We start from the raw sequence: 16,511 nt of genomic DNA on the forward strand, positions 1-16,511 counted from the left end.
AGGCTGAGGGAGGAAGGGAGAAGAGGAAGATGATAAGGGGGAAAAGGAAAGGGAAGGGAAGAGAGGAAAAGTAGGGAAGAATAAGAGGAAGGGGTGGAAAAGAAACAGGAGGTGGAAGAGAGGGAGGAGAGAAAAATAAAGAAGGGGAAATGGGTGAAGAGGAGGTGAATGAAGAGGAAAAGAAGATAAGGGTGGTGGAGAAGACAAGGTGAGAGGGAGGACAAAAGAATAAGGGGAAGAGAATGAAGAGGAGAAGAGAAATGGTAAAGGAACAGAGGAAATAGAGAGGGATGGAAGAAAGAGTAAGAGTGGAAGTACAAGGAAGAGGGAAGTTGGAGATGAGGGAGAGCACAAGGAAGGAGTAGAAGAGGAAAGAGGAGGCAGATAAGATACAGAGAAAGAGAGAGTAGTAGTAGTAGAGGAAGAACAGAAGGAAGAAGAGAAATGACAAGAAAAGAGTAAAAAGGATGGAGGAAGAGGAGAGTGACGGAAGGAGGAGGAGGAGGAAGAGGAGAAGGTTGGAAAGAGGAGGAAAGTTGGAGGAGCAGGAAAGGAGAGGAAGAGGGTGAAGAAAATGGGTTAGGTGGAGGATAAAATAAAGAAAAAGATGGGAAACAGGAAGAAAGGGAGGAAAGATGAAAAGCCGAAGGAAGGAGGAGTAGGAGAGGAAAGGAAGAGAACAAAGACGAAGAGGGGAATGACAGGAAGGGAAGGAGATGGAGGAAGGATATATTAATAGAGTGATAAACATGACAGGGCGGGACAGGACAGATCAAGGCAAGAACAGCAGAAAATAGATAACAAGGCAGGACAGAGCAAGGCATGAATAGCAGGGATGGCAGGGCACAGTAACTGTGCAAGGGAGAGTATGACGGTACAGGGATGGCAGGGCATAGCAAGGATGCAGAGGAAGTAAAAGACAGCATGACAGGGTTGGCAGGAATAGCAGGGCATGGTAAGAGTGCAGGGAAGGGCATGGCTGTGTATTGCAAGGGTGCAGGGCAGGAAAGAGATGGCAGGACAGGTAAAGGATGGCCAAACAGGGCAGGGATGGCAAGAATAGGACAGGAGGGATGTGGCAGGGCATAGCAAGGGTGCAGGGGAGGGCATGGCTGTGTATTGCAAGGGTGCAGGAGAGGACATGGCTGTGTATTGCACAGGTGCAGGGGAGGACATGGCCGTGTATTGCAAGGATGCAGGGGAGGACATGGCTGTGTATTGCAAGGGTGTAGGGAAAAGGACAGTGCAAGGGTGCAGGGCAGGTAAATGATGGCAGGACAGGATAGGACAGGACAGGGATGGCAGGACAGGAGTGACAGTGTCGGCAAAACGTGGTTGACAGGACAGTGATGGAAGGACAAGACAGGGCTGGCAGGACAGGACAAGGATGACAGGAATAGCAAAGGACACCTGGCAGGGCATAGCAAGAGTGGGTTGCAGGGTGGTAGTGCTGGTAGGGTGGGTTGCAGGGTGGTGGTGGTAGGGTGGGTTGCAGGGTGGTGGTGGTAGGGTGGGTTGCAGGGTGGTGGTGGTAGGGTGGGTTGCAGGGTGGTGGTGGTACGGTGAGTTGGATGGGTGGTAAGGTGAGGAGGAGGAGAAGAGGAGAGGAAAAGCAAGGAAGAGAAGAACAAGGAGAAGTGGAAGCCTAATAAATACTTAACTATATGAAATACTAAAACACACAGAGAATAAACACTCAAATGTTTTCATTTGAAGTACAATGCCAACAAGGGGTATCATTAGTTTAAGCTTCAGACACTGCTTGTTAGTCAAATAATAACATTAATAACTTACTGGCAAACCCCTATCAGTAATTCCCCATTTAAGATACTTTCAGTAAGCACAGTTTCTCTCTTAATTTGTCAGTCAAAATACAAATACTTTTCACATAATATGCTTCTTAATTAATCTCAAAGGTGTGCTGTGAAAGGTCAAAATTAATTCGTCTAAAAATATTAATTTAAATTAAACACAGATACATATCTAGACACAAATTTAACACAAATACATATAGTATCTTGTCACTAAGTTGCTGTCTTGCATATGATCCTTAAATGCTTGAGAAAAATTCCCTCTTGCTGGGACCTAACCCTAGCTTCAAGCAATGTTCACCTATCACCAATTTACGGGAATATTTATCAATTATTAAATGAGGAATTACTTTTTGCTGGCATTATACACACACAAAACTCACAATTCACACCTATTCTGCTTGTAATAGTGTGGAAAATGTGCCCTTACATCTCAGATGATGTGTTTTAATATAATTCAATTGTATGCATATATTTAATTCAATCCTATGCATATATATATACCGAGCTTAAATAATCTTGAAATTAAGAGCCATGGTGGGCCAGTAGAAGTGGTTCAGTATTTTCGTATTGGTCATATATCATTTGTAAAGGCTCCAACATGCTTGCGATGGCCTTGGTCACCTAATGGCTGCTTGATCTCTGGCAGCCTTCCCTATTCAGTTTCTTATCCCTGAGTTCACACACTATGACCTCATTTCAGATCTTTTTCAGTCTGCCTCTCACAACCCTACCCCCGATTCTAACCTCCCGCACCCAACTGTTATAAAAATGCGGTGCTAAGCAGACAACTTCATGTGGTGTCACTAATATAACCAGGCCATGTAGAGTAAAAAGGGCCAGATGCTCACTCGCTGACCTTAAATATTTAAGCCCCTGGAATCCTGACTACCTCACACATTTTTCTCTACGTAAGTGCTTTGTAATTATCAACATAACTTTCCCATTCAACATCAACACCAATACAATACCAGCTGGTCTTCTCAGAGCCAAAAATCCTTTATGGCTAAACACAGAGACACAAGACAACCAAGGGACTTTCAATCCAGAAAAACACGAACACATAAACAACCACCACACCCCAAGTCCTCCACACAGACTTACAAGGTTGCCTCCTCCCCGCAGCCTCACTATGTACCTCTTCATAATGTTATTTTTATCTGACAGAAGTGGACCAATCCCATGAAACATAGTGAAATTCAGTAATGAGACAGGAATGAGTCTCTGATTACTAGTTAAACTGACCCTCCACTCTGGTTGGACTTTGTCAGAGGAAAATAAAAGCATTATGGCCATTCAAACCTATCACTTGACCACTGCCCCAAATTAAAGTGACCTCCATCCAAATAAAACTTGTAACCATTTTTGTGTTTTATTTTTCCATTTTTTTATTTCCTTTTTTTTGTTAATAATTTATCCTGTACATACTCATTACCTAGCCACTATAGCCATTCAAAGCCTACAGCACTACACACACTGCCTCAACAACATCCCTCTTCCTCCTTTACCCAACACTACACTTCCCTCTTCCTCCTCTACCCAGCACTACACTTACCTCTTCTTCCTATACCAAGCACTACACTTTCCTTTTCTTCCTATACCCAGCACTATACTTCCCTCTTCTTCTACCTAACACCTCACACAATTTTTTTCTCCTACCTAAACGACCTCAATCCTAAAGGGACTGTGTTCTGAAAAGCATATTTTTTTCCATACAGTTAAGTGGCTAAAACAAGTATCTGTGCATACTACATGTTTTTTTTTTTTTTTTTTTTTAAATAACCCTAAAGCGTGGGTCGTCGCGTTTGCGACACTCGCCATAAAGGACATAACGGCGGATCGTTGCGTTTGCGATTCGAGTTAATTTTGAATAAACGCGGGCAAGGATGTTCCAGCTGGTATTGTCTATAAGTACCACCACCCTTTAGCTACAATTAGCATACTTTACCTTTGTACTAGTGACCTCCGTTGTTGCCAAATATCACGTTCCCCCCCCCCCCACGGCCTGGCCAGCCTGGCTGTGATATATGGCAGCGCTCTGACCGCTCAGAACTATAAATCTGCGCTCTCTTCTCACAAGCAGTTTATGTTAATAGGAAACACTTGTTTCCCCAGTTGTCACACTAGCTTTTTTTCGCACGGTTTGCCCCTGTTTAGCGTCAGTTTACCGCAGGCTTTCAAAGTGACATTATGGCGAGTTCTAGCTCTTCTGAGTCAGTGCGAGCAGCTGACAAGAACGAGAATAAAGTGACGGGCGTAAGGCAGAATAAAAAGCGCGCCGCGGTGATCTTTTGGGAAGTAATATGATTGAAAATAACGTAGTATACGTGTTTTTAGCTGTGAAAATGGAAATGTTTGTTGAGTGACGGGAAGACCGCCATCACGCTGCATGTCGGCCGTACGCTTCGTTGATTTTAGCCTTATTTTCAGTGCGTATTGTACAAATACGCATTCCAAACTACCTGTACGTTGTAGTATAAAGTTTACTGAGACAGAATGAGGCTGTGGTAGAGGGGAAACCGGGTTGCTGGAGGTGTGAAAGTGAAGATTTTGTTACGTAACTTTGCAAGTCTCCAAGTCCTTGGGTAGTCCACGAAGGCTCAACACCTGTCTCTGGAGAAAGCTGAATGTAAGTACTATCTGCCATACCAAGTATAATGTTCTAGGGTTAATATCTGATTTTTGGCTAATATTTTCCTACAGGTACTCAGACCGCGATACAACCCCGCCACCCGGGGGGGGTCGGCTGTTCATTGGCCGCGCTTTAGGGGTTAATGCAAGGAAGTAACTGAATGTCAGAAGCCTGCATGATTGTTTCCTCCAAGAAAAAAAATTAAAAAATAAAACTGAGTCAAATTCAAGATCCATTAATTTTAAGATGCCTGGACAATCTGCCTTAAAACTGAAGATTTAGGGTGATAATTTCTGGGGCATCAAGCTTGTATTATTGTAAATAGCTTTATGATATTATTCACACTAATACAGTTTATGATGCAATAATCTCGTAAAAGCCTGACCTTCCATTTTTGTAGTGGCATATATCTTCCAGTATGTGGTAACCACTCTTTCTAAACAGTCTGTATTGACAAGCATCTGATGTGACATCCTAAATAAGTGTTAATATTGTGAAATGTGATATTGCCACAAGCTGGTCCTGGCAGAACTCTGGCAGTGAGATGTTTTGTGAATCAGGTTCCTGAATAACAAACTTGGTCTTATGATTCTATTATTATGTGGCACTCAGTGTCAAGGCAATTTCTATGCACTAACTCCAGGGCTATATAAATCCATTCCATCACTTTTCATTACTCTTCTTTTCTTTTCAGGTGGCTTTACACTGACAAGCCTAATGGTTTCTTGTAAGCCAGGAAACCATTTACAACGCTGGGTGGTAACCATATAACCCAACCATAAGTGTTCCCTGCGTGTGAACAAGTTCTTGGCGGGGGGTTAGTGCCCCTCCCCGTAAAATAACCAACTCAAAGACAATGAATGACCACCCCTTATGGGATCATCGTGTCTGGCTACAGACAGATGGACTACGTACACCAAATGTTAGCTGTAGTACGAACTGTCTACCAATACTGAGAGACAGTAATCAAATGTAATACTGTTCTTGTTTAGTAACACTAAAGAGGTGGGTGAAATCATGTATATCAACCCTCCTGAGATATCACTCATTACATTCTGACTTTGGCAACACTGACCCCCTCCTGCACAGATACTTGTTTTGGCTACTGTGTATAGTCACTACCCAGCACCTACACCCATTCAAAACCTACACTAGTGCTTCAAAAACATGTTATCACCCTACATCCAGCACTTTTTTTCTCCCCCCTAAAATGGCCCCCATTCAGAAAGAACTGTGCTGTGAAAATATGTGGAATTTCACACTACAGGTCATCGGCACCGACCACCTGCACTATTTGCAGTCCGCCGATGGCTGTGACCGTCAACCTTCTTCTTTTTATTTTTTTAACAGATATAAACAGAACTTTATTATTCCAGACTGTACATAGTTACTGCCTATACACAAAAGGCCACAGCCATCCAAAAATCTCCAGCCAAACAGGAACCTTCAAAAACCATCACCAGACACCCACCCTTCAGAAACAACCCTACCCAGAGAAACATGAATACACCTATCTCTCTCTCTCTCCCTCTCTTTAACTTGGTCTAAAATGCCTTGCGTTCTCTCTAGGATGCTGATTTGTAAGAATACAGTACATAAGCACTAAAATGTGGTGCTGATTATGAAGAAATGCTATGTAATGAACGTATTAAAAAACCTACACTACACAGTGGATCAAAAACATCTGTTCTCATTCTATACACAACTCTAAATTTCACAAGGATACATATTTTTTTTCCTAACCCCTTAAAACGGCCCCCATTCCAACGGAACTGTGCTGTGAAAAGCATATGGAATTTCACAATACACGTCACCAGCTCTGACCATCAGCAATACTAGTAGCCTAAGTACAATCCGCCAGTGGCTGTGTCCGTCATCCACTTTTTTTTTTTTTTTTTTTTTACTTTATTTCTACTATTTCAGACAGTACATAGCTAATACCTAGATATACATGGCCACTACAGCCACACAACAAAAGCCTTCAAAGGCCATCACGAGACACCCTTCAGACACAACCATGCCCAGAGAAACACAATTACACCTATACTCTCTCTCTCTACTCTAACTTGGTTTAAAAATGGCTTATGCTCTCTCATGAATGCTGAGTTGTAAGAATATGGTAAACAAGCATTAAAATATGATGCCTGTCACAATTAAAAGCTATGGAAAGAACACAGGTCTGTAATACTTTGTTTCTGCCAGTGGGAAATGTTAAAAAAACAGCTGCAAAACATGAACATCTGTGCCAAGTTAGTGAAATGAGTATAAACAGATTTCAACACAATCATCATCTTTCTCTACTTAGTGCTAACACAATATACAACTCACAGACAATACAATATGCCCACAATGTAATGCCTCCTCCCACACCACAACACACACATTTACCAGAGTGTAATGCCTTCTCCCACACCACACCACACCACACACATATCACACCACACTCATCACACTAACACAACAGACAATCCTTCAATATATATCTTTGGGACTGCCAGGATTTCTGTAGTCAGTCAAGTGGGATTACAAGCCAAGATACATAGAAAATATTCTTCAAAACTGCATAATCTTGACCTAACAGGTTTATCATGTATTGACAAAGGAATAAGACAGAAGAATTAATTTTTATGCTAAAGGAAGGTGGAGGGAAACACTCAATACAGGTGATGGGAGGGTAATGAATTTTAGTACTATGGCATGGTTTCTCTCCCAACTTCTCTTTCTCTCTCTCTTTCAATTTTATTTCCAGTGAACAAGGAACAAAGAATGAACAAGCTTTAAAGTGGGAGAACTATCAGTACCATGCCTAGTGAAGTAGACTATTCATCATCATCATCATCATCACCATCTTTGTAACCAATTATTTTTCAATCATCATTGTAACCATTTTTTTTTTCTTTTTGAAGCAGTCATCCCCTATTCATTTTTTGTTTTTCACATATGGATGATGTATAGGGCCCATAAAGCAAAGAGGAAACTCAAAAGAGGGAGAAACTGGCCAACTGCAATCCCACTGAAATGACTCTGACACTCATTCACTCACCATTCAAACCCCATTATCTTCGCACACACACACACACACACACACACACACACACACACACAAAACCATGGTGACATCACACATCCTTGCTCATTCCAAAACCGATATTAAATCACTGTCATTTACAATTTTTTTTTTTCTCTCTCTCTCTCTCTCCAATCATAAACCACCACAACCCAACCCTACAGACACCAACACCATCAAAAACACCCAAAGATCCACAGACTAAGAAAAAGCAACAAAGTAGGAGAAATATCCACAGCACAGACTTAGAATAAACATAATGATGGTTCTAAAATGTATAAACAATTGGCTGTGATGTTGGAGAGCTTGCAACTTTATACAACATAGTCTGCCTAACTTAATACTGCACAAAATAATCAGCTCATCACATAATATTGCTGATTTCTGAGATCCCCTGGGTTAACAGACGATAGAGGCCTGACTGGCAAATTGGTCCTTGCACATGCTGAGGAAAATATGGCAAATGACTGTGTGATGTGAAACAGTACTGGTATATCAAAATAGTACAGTCCACTGGGCACCTTGCGATCTTCAAATATAGTTTTTAAACACCTGAAAATGACATTGCAAGACCATATTTTCCCACAATATTACAAATAAGAATAGATAAATAAAGATAACATATTACAATTCAAAACATACATAACTATAGTCAGTTTATTTTCATCTGACAAAACGAGGCAAATTCCATAACTTCAGTACTAAATCATTAGTGTATAAAATTCAATAGGCCTTAGTGACGAGGTAAGGATGAGCCTCCTTAGTTACTATTCAAATTGAAGTAGGGATAAACCTCCTTGGTTACTATTCAGATTAACTCTCAACGTCTGACTACACCAGGCCATGATCCAAGCTAACAGGCTATCAATCTCTGTGGCTACATAAAATTTGATAAGCCTTAATGATGAATTAGGTATGAGACTCCTTGGTTACTATTCAAATTAACTCTCCAATCTGACAACACATGGCCATAATCCAAGCTAGAGGTTATGAATCTCTGTCAGTGAAAGCAAACTGACTATAGAAAAAATCAACAGAAATAAACAGGCACCAAAAAACATACCCACATCAATACATAATCATACAGTCAGCCACAGGAAAAAATAAATAAATAAAAACATACACCGTATTAACGACAAATGTTCATATATGTGCAGGGAAAAATCTCAACTCATTATTCTCTGACATAAATGAAGAGAATCAACTGGGGATGTTTAATGAAGGTAATCAAGTCAGAATGATATTGTTAGTTTTAAATTCTCAGTGCTACCTAGCACAGTACATTTTTCTTTTTAATGCTGACATGAAAAAATAAAGGCTGCAAGAAATAATACACAAAAGAGAGCCAAATTCAAGATCTCTTACATCTGAAATTCCTCCACACATTGCATTTAACATCTGAAATTCCTCCACACATTGCATTTAAAAGACTGAAGGTCATAGGCAGGGGGAAATACAGATTGAGGACGACACTTTTCATAGTTGACCTGCTGCCAATTAAAATCTTCCAAACAAGGACTATAGATGCATATTTTTAAAGCATATTTTTTCCTGTGGCAGACTGCGTAGTAAATCACATGACATGGCAATAATAATAATAATGCAAAAATAACACATCATTACATGAAAATAGGCATACAAATATAACAACCAAAATCAATACTTCAGGAAAGATAATATATGCAACACACCTAGTTTTATTGTTCAGTAAAAAAGCACTATGGCTTTTTGTGCAGGTCCTTTTATATGCCACATTTATTTATGATCTTTTGGGCTGATACTACCTGCTGTTGTTATGGTGGTCCCAGGCTTATTTTAACTGCTCCCAAGAATCACAGTCAAAGCTACAGATACTAAATGCTGGAATTTAATGAAAGAGAGGCAATATAAGCTTTAGGGTGAATTCCAAAAATTATCCTTAGAACAGATTTCCCTCTAATACTCTTTTTCAGCTGTGTGTGTGTATCTTACTATCAACAGTCTACTTTGGAAAATGACACACATATATCCTTAGCAAAATTTCTCAGCTCATTTAACCACATCTCATTCAAGAAGGCAGATGATCAGCACACACAGATAAGCTACAAACAACTGACACTGTTTTATTTAGTCAGGGAGCAAATACTGTATCAGCAGAAATGCTGAAATTTATGCTATATTGGTTCACAGAAGTGGTTTGCTTACAGCACTGCTACAGAGGAAAACAGGACCACAGCAACAGCAGCCCACAATTTACTAAACCATAATACAGGGCTGCCCATATATATTTGGTGTTGTCAGCTCAGTCTGCTGATATGGGGAATGCAGGTATTTTGACGACTTTATTCAATTATGCTCTGTTTAATTGGGGATTAAATTACCATCTTTCCTTTGTAAATGCTAGCTGAAACAAGACTTACATGGTGCTAGTCATGAAGAAGTGCTATGGGAAGGATGCTGGGCCACAGTGCTATCTTATTCTGCCAGTGAAGTATGGGAAATGACTCTGCATAAGGACAAAAATCTCATGTCTCCTTGTGTCATGCCTCTGTGTCATATTGTGTCATGCTTTTGTGTGTCACGTCTATGTCTGTCGTGTCTGTGTGTGCCATGTCTCCCTGTGTCATGTTTCTGCATGTCATGTCTCTGTGGTACTTCAATTTGTATATGGATGGAGCTGAAAGAGAGATATAGGAAGGGATGTGAATATACTGGAGTGTCTTATGAGGGAGGGTAAGATGTGGAAACTTCCTGAACTGTTGTCTGCTGATGATACTGTATTGTGAGGAATGTGAACTGCAAGGCTTGGTGAATTAGTATGGGGGTGTATGTAGGAAACGGAATGTAAAAGAGAATGTATATATGAGTCAAGTTATGATCTTTGAGGGAGAAGTCACAGCATACACAGTGAGACTGGATGGTAAGGAAATAGAGAATAAGTGCATCAAAGTACTTGAGTAATGTGATGAGTAGGGATGGAAGGAAGTGCTTGAATGGGTACAGCAGGGTAGAAAGGCTGCTGGATCATTGAAAGCTATGATAAGGGGTAGGGAAGTGGGCATGGAAGTGAGGATTGGATCCTGTTGGAAGGACACAAGTCAAAAGTGAGAGCAGTGGAAATGAAGTGAGAAGTGTGTGGAGTTTTATGGACAGACAGATATACAAATGAGGAAGTAAAGATGCATTGTGGTGCTATTAGGAGAAACACTTCGAGATAGTTTGGCCATGTAGAGGATGGAGAATGAGAGACTGCCTATACTGTTTGTGCTACCCTGATTCTCTCATGCCCCGCCCCCACGGCCCCGCCCACTCACCCGTAAGCCTGGCCGCCCGAGTGGGAGACGCCAGTCTTTGCCGTGCCACTGTTGGGTAAACATGTCAGACGCTATCGTTAATCGAAGCAACAAAACTTTTACTTAACCCCTTAACTACAATGATATCTTTTCCATTTAACTAGGAAATGTTTTGTAGTAAAGGATGTTGGAAATAAGTACCAAGGAACGTCATCGGCCTAAAAGGTTTGTGAAGTAACGAAAATGCCCTCTATGAAAATAAAAGGGTATATATTCTACAAAGAACTGTATTGACTTTTTCCTTATATATATCAGATGGAAAAGGAAAGACAATAAGAAATATAGAACAAAAGTACCAGAGGAACGGGAGATGAATTTGAGAGGAGGAGGAGGAAGAGGACTGGCGCACAGACACACACACAAACACAGCACAACCCTTTTCCCTCTATAAAATTTTAATGTCACGTGTACAGAATCAAAATTCTTATACAGCACTGTTGGTATAGATAATTATACTGTATAAATACACTGTTTGTGGTGGGCGGGGGCGCTCTCCATCCACTCACTCGATGTAGTGCTGCTCTCGGGTGTCTGCCCTTTCCTCTCCATCCTTCTTTCCTTCCATTCTCTTGTCTTTCTTTCCTTCATTCTTTCTTTGTCCTTCTGCCTACGAGTGACTTTACACTCCCTCTTCTGTATTTCTTTCCTTCATTCTTTCCACTTCCTTCAGCCTGTGGGTGACTCTATACTTAACAAGCATAATGGTTTCCTGTGCACTGGGAAACCATTTACTACGCTGAGTGGTAACCATATAACCAAATTTTGGCGCCTGGTGGTTTAGTGGGTAATTATTGCGCTCCAATCGGATTGAGCTGGTGAAGGTTTACATCCAAGGGATGGTTGGGGTTGACTGCTCATGTAATGCCACTCAGGGATGAGTAAGGCTGGTCACTCTCATCTTAAATGTCGGGACCAACTGCCTAGCCCCGGGCTCCTAAGCCAAAAATTTTCTAACTCACATTTCAGAAGGGTGGTAGTAGCTGTAGAATTAGTAGTAAAGATTTGAAGATAGCCTCCAGGAACCTCTTCAAGGCAGTCAGAGGTATTTCCCCAGAGGTTAGTGGCCCCTGTGTAATGGTGAGCCTGCAGCACCAACCCCAATGCGGGATCGCCACCCATCGCAGCATTGTCACCCATCACAGCATCGACATCGATCGCAGCATCACTAACCCCATCGGCAGTAGTAATACCAATACAGCAGCAACGTAAGTAGCACGGGCAGCCTCTGAAAATAAGGCAGGTTTTTAGGAGATAATCTCAGGTATGTTGATAAGTCAACCCTTTGTCAGTGGAGGAGTTCAACACAGACCTTTAATAATTAACCCCTACAGTACTGGTGCTGGAGTGGCACCAATAGGATGGGGGGAAGGGGAGGCTGCCTGATTACAATATATTAACACTTCTTAATTTCATCCCTATCCCCCAACAGGAGAATGGTGGACTACAGAAGGGTAACTCAGTCTGCAGTCCACTAGGTTAATGTTTTGATGAGCCTGGGGTTGCAACTACTACATCTCCTAGTACACAAGACCTAAGATGAAGTGATCCAGTTTGTCATTTGTCTGGTTTAGTTCCCTGGTTACAGTACTTTAAGTCCTTCTTTATCCCCAGAAACGAGGATGGTGGACTGTAGAAGATGGGTAACTTCATGCCTGCAGTCCACTGAGTTCCCATTTCAGTTGAGCATGGGACTACAACAACTACTACAGCTTGAGGAAAAGTGGCAAATCTACTTCACAAGGACAAAATGAACTGCACTATCTACCCATCACTAATAATAATAATAATAATAATAATAATAATAATAACAATAATAATAATAATAATAATAATGATAATAATAATAATCTGTCTAAAACCCTAAGTCTTAATCCTGCATGGGAGGGGGGATGTCATGAACAAACAGTCTCAATGTTGCCCTTTTCTCTGCCATCATGTTGCCCTTCCTCTAACTCACGGTATATATCTATCTATCTATATAGATAGACAGATAGATAGACAGATATGTAAAGGTGCATTCTAGTGTGGAGGTGGATGTGATAGGAAGCATTAGGAGAAACACACTGAGGTGGCTTGGCCATGTGGAGAGGATGGAGAGTGAGAGACTGACGAGGAGAGTGTTTGTGAGCGAGGTGGAGTGGGGTCGAGGGAGGGGGAGGCCGAGGATGAGATGGAGGGATGGAGTGGAGAGGTATATGATAGAGGGGTGTGTAAGTTGGGAGCAGGACAGTGAAATGGCGGGTGACAGGGCGACGTGGAGGCAATTTGTTAGTGGCCACCCTGTATGAGATAATGGCATCTGGCGATAGATATATATACACCCACACACACACATATTACACATATATATATATATATATATATATATATACAGCATACACAGTAAACCCTCGTTAGACAATGGCTCCGTATACAATATTTCGCTTATATGATGTCAACATTTTAGCACCCTATGCTCGCTGTACAATGGAAACGAATTGCTACAACGATGGATCATCTGCAGCTCAGTGGATAGCGAGTGCGCAAACATAGCGTCCCCACATGGTTGGCGCAGGAAAACACATTCTCGTCCACTTTCTCCCGCGCTCCCCCTACGTTAAGACGTGCTGCTCTTGTTCTCAACTGCCTATGTGGTGCACTTTCGCCTGCCCAATTTTCCTTGACTTTGTGCTTACTCTCAGTGATAAACAATGGCTTCTAGGCACCCAGCCACTACTGTGTTTGCTGACAAGGCAAAGCGCTCCAGGAAAAGCCTGTCTCTGGAGGTTAAGCTTGACAGCGTACGACGCCATGAGGGAGGTAGAGCCAGCTCTATCGCCAGGACCATAGGGCTGCCGCAGTCGACTGTGTCTGCAGTAATAAAGAATACCAACGCCGTGAAGAAGGCCGGGGAGACAACAACTACGCTGATGGCAAAGAGGATAACCCGTGGTCTAGGGACAGTTTTGGAGGAGATGAAGAGGCTGCTGAAGTTGTGGACTGATGAACAAACTCAGCACCACATGCCTTTGTCTACAGGTCTGGTGTCCACCAAGGCTTTGCCTCTCTTCGAAGACCTGAAGAGCAAGCAGGAGGTGGAGCCTGATGTTACCTTTAAGGCTAACAAGGGCAGGTTTGATCGCTTCAAGCACCGTGCAGGACTTCACAACATCAAGAAAACAGGTTATGTAATAATAATTACAGTATAAAATCTAATATGTGGCAGCCAAGGCCTAGGTAACCGCATAGATAAAAGGCCATACCTAACATAAACTTTTTTCCATGATTTCCAGACATATTGAAACTAGAATAATGAGTAATTTGTGGTTATTTATACAAATATGTACAGTACACGTGGAAGGCAACCCATGCTGAGGTAATCTTAAACGAGGCAGACCTAACCTGCATGAAAGCGATATGAAACAAAAATTGTTTCTATAGATGCTTTACATACACATGTGTTGTTGTGTATAACACCAAAAAATCACAAAGGTGAGGCTGCTGGCCCTGATAAGTCTGCTGTTGATGCTTTTCTTCCTGCGCTTAAGGATGGTGGCTACTGCAGTAAGCACGGCAGTACTGTATTACTGCGCTTTTTTTTGGTTAGGTTAGGTTAGGTTATGTGTGATAAGCCTGTTGGTGACGCTTTTCTTCCCGTGCTTAAGGTGGCGATTAAGGATGGTGGCTACTGCAGTAAGCAGGTGTACTGTATTACTGCGTTTTTTATTGGTTAGATTAACTGAGGTTAGGTTATGTGGGATGTTGCAGCAGTGACCCAGCAGAATTGAAAAATTTTCATCAGTTCATGAACTCTGAACAGACACTAATTAAGTGCAAAAAATAAAGCATTGTTTTTGGGGGGTTTAATGTACAGTACTTTCAGTGCAAAAAATAAAGCATTGTTTTTGGGAGGTTTCTGTACAGTACTTTCCTTAATCTAAAATTTGTAATTCTGTTGGGTTCACCAGATTAATTTTATTTGTGGTTAAACATGACCAGTCTGTAATACAGTACTATATTACAATAATTTTCATTTTCTTATTTCTTTATGGGGTTTGTAGGAACAGTATGTGGGTAAAGCACTTATGATGTTTCACGAGTAGCAACGTTGAATAAAAATTTCGCATACAGGTACTTAATTATGATGAGACTGGGCTATATTGGAAGAGGATGTCTTCCAAGACTTTTGTTGCAAAAGAGGAAAAGACTGCGCCATGATTTAAACCATCAAAGGACAGCTTCACCCTGTTGCTTGGGGGTAATGCAGCAGGTGATTTGAAGTTCAAGCCCTTGTTAATATATCATTCTGAGAACCCCCGCGCATACAAGGGTGTCTGCAAGGACTTACATCCGGTGGTTTGGAAATCAAACAAGAAAGCTTGGCTCACGACTTCCCTCAACCAATCTTATGTCTCAGGTTACCTCTCGCCCATGCTGAAGGAGTAAGCGCGGAAGCAGAACATCTCCAACCGCTTCCTACTCTTATCTGATAACACCAGAAGCCACTCAGACACCATGGTTGATTGGGTCGACAACATCAAGGTGATGTTCCTTTCCCCCCAACACCATCACTCATTTAACCCATGGACCAAGGCATCATCAGGAACCTGCAGGCCCTGTATCAAAGGCATACTATGAATCAGCTCCTTGACTTCCTTGAAGTCCCTAAGAAACCCAACATCAAGGAGTTCTGAGCTGGATACAACATTAAAAAAGCTATTCACAACGTCGATGAAGTCTGGTGTGAGGTAGCGATATCGACCATGAACGTTTGCTGATGAAAACTGTGGCCTGAGTGTGTCAAAAACTTCAGCGGATTTTCCAATAACATCAGTGAGGTGCGCAGGGATACTGTCAGGATTTCTCATGAGTGTGGATTCACTGAGGTGGATGAGGCTGATGTCGACGAACTGCTTGAGAGTCACGAGGAGCCACTATCTAATAAGACCTAATGGAGACTAAGCAACAGAGGGCCTTTACAGAACAGGAGGAAAGTGCAGAAGAAAAGGCACAATTGAGCCTGGACATGAAAATGCTAAGATTTTACACTACAATACAGGCTGCCAAGGATGATATTCAAAACAACCCCAACCCTGAACGAAGTGCTGCAGCTGTACGAGATATTGAGAAGGCAATCATTGTTTACAGGGTGATTTATAAAAAGGAGAGATGCTCAACAAACAAAAATCTCAAGCTTTTTCAAGGCAACGTCTGTTCGTCCTGGTGAACCATCAACGTCTGTCACATCTCAGCCATCCACATCTCAAAAGCCAGCAAGCCCTGCCCAGCCAGCTAGCCCAGTCTCATCCATTGGTCCAGCCTCATCAGTCAGCCCCGCCCAGCCAGCTGGCCCAGTCTCATCTGCTGGTCCAGCCACATCAGCCAGCCCCGCGCAGCCAGCCAGCCCTGTGCAGCCAACCAGCCTTGCCCAGACAGCCAACCCTGCCCAGACAGCCAACCCTGCCCAGCCAGCCAGTTCTGACAGTGATGAGTGAGGGCTGTGAGGCCCTTATTATCCCTTAGCCTCGGAGGGAACATCGACAATCCTACTTGCTTAACCCCTTAACCGCGGGGCGTCACATTCGTGACGCTCGGGAGCAAGGGATCATACCGCAGGGCGTCACTTTTGTGATTCTGTGTTATTTTGAATTCACCCGGGCTTTCAAGTGGTGGCTTGCATCATTTATCAG

At 42.2% G+C, this 16,511-nt stretch overlaps 1 protein-coding gene across 1 annotated transcript; it reads left to right on the plus strand.

Moving 5' to 3' along the window:
• Positions 1 to 11,916: 11,916 nt before the first annotated feature.
• Positions 11,917 to 15,267, plus strand: LOC145412104 (putative CENPB DNA-binding domain-containing protein 1). Its single transcript, XM_080282021.1, has 3 exons — positions 11,917 to 12,047; positions 13,544 to 14,004; positions 15,239 to 15,267. The coding sequence occupies exons 1-3, from the start codon at positions 11,917 to 11,919 to the stop codon at positions 15,265 to 15,267; spliced, it is 621 nt and encodes a 206-aa protein (XP_080138147.1).
• Positions 15,268 to 16,511: the final 1,244 nt, after the last annotated feature.

The sequence above is a fragment of the Coenobita brevimanus genome, chromosome 92, assembly GCF_032717465.1.
Source record: "Coenobita brevimanus isolate Jiangsu-jjx chromosome 92, ASM3271746v2, whole genome shotgun sequence".
Classification (NCBI taxonomy): domain Eukaryota; kingdom Metazoa; phylum Arthropoda; class Malacostraca; order Decapoda; family Coenobitidae; genus Coenobita; species Coenobita brevimanus.

Coding starts and splice junctions, on each gene's coding strand:
- LOC145412104 (XM_080282021.1), top strand. CDS start 11,917: ATGGTGAGCCTGCAGCACCAACCCCAATGCGGGATCGCCACCCATCGC. Junction 12,048..13,543: donor AATACCAATACAGCAGCAAC/GTAAGTAGCACG, acceptor AATGGCTTCTAG/GCACCCAGCCACTACTGTGT. Junction 14,005..15,238: donor TCACAACATCAAGAAAACAG/GTTATGTAATAA, acceptor CTTATGTCTCAG/GTTACCTCTCGCCCATGCTG.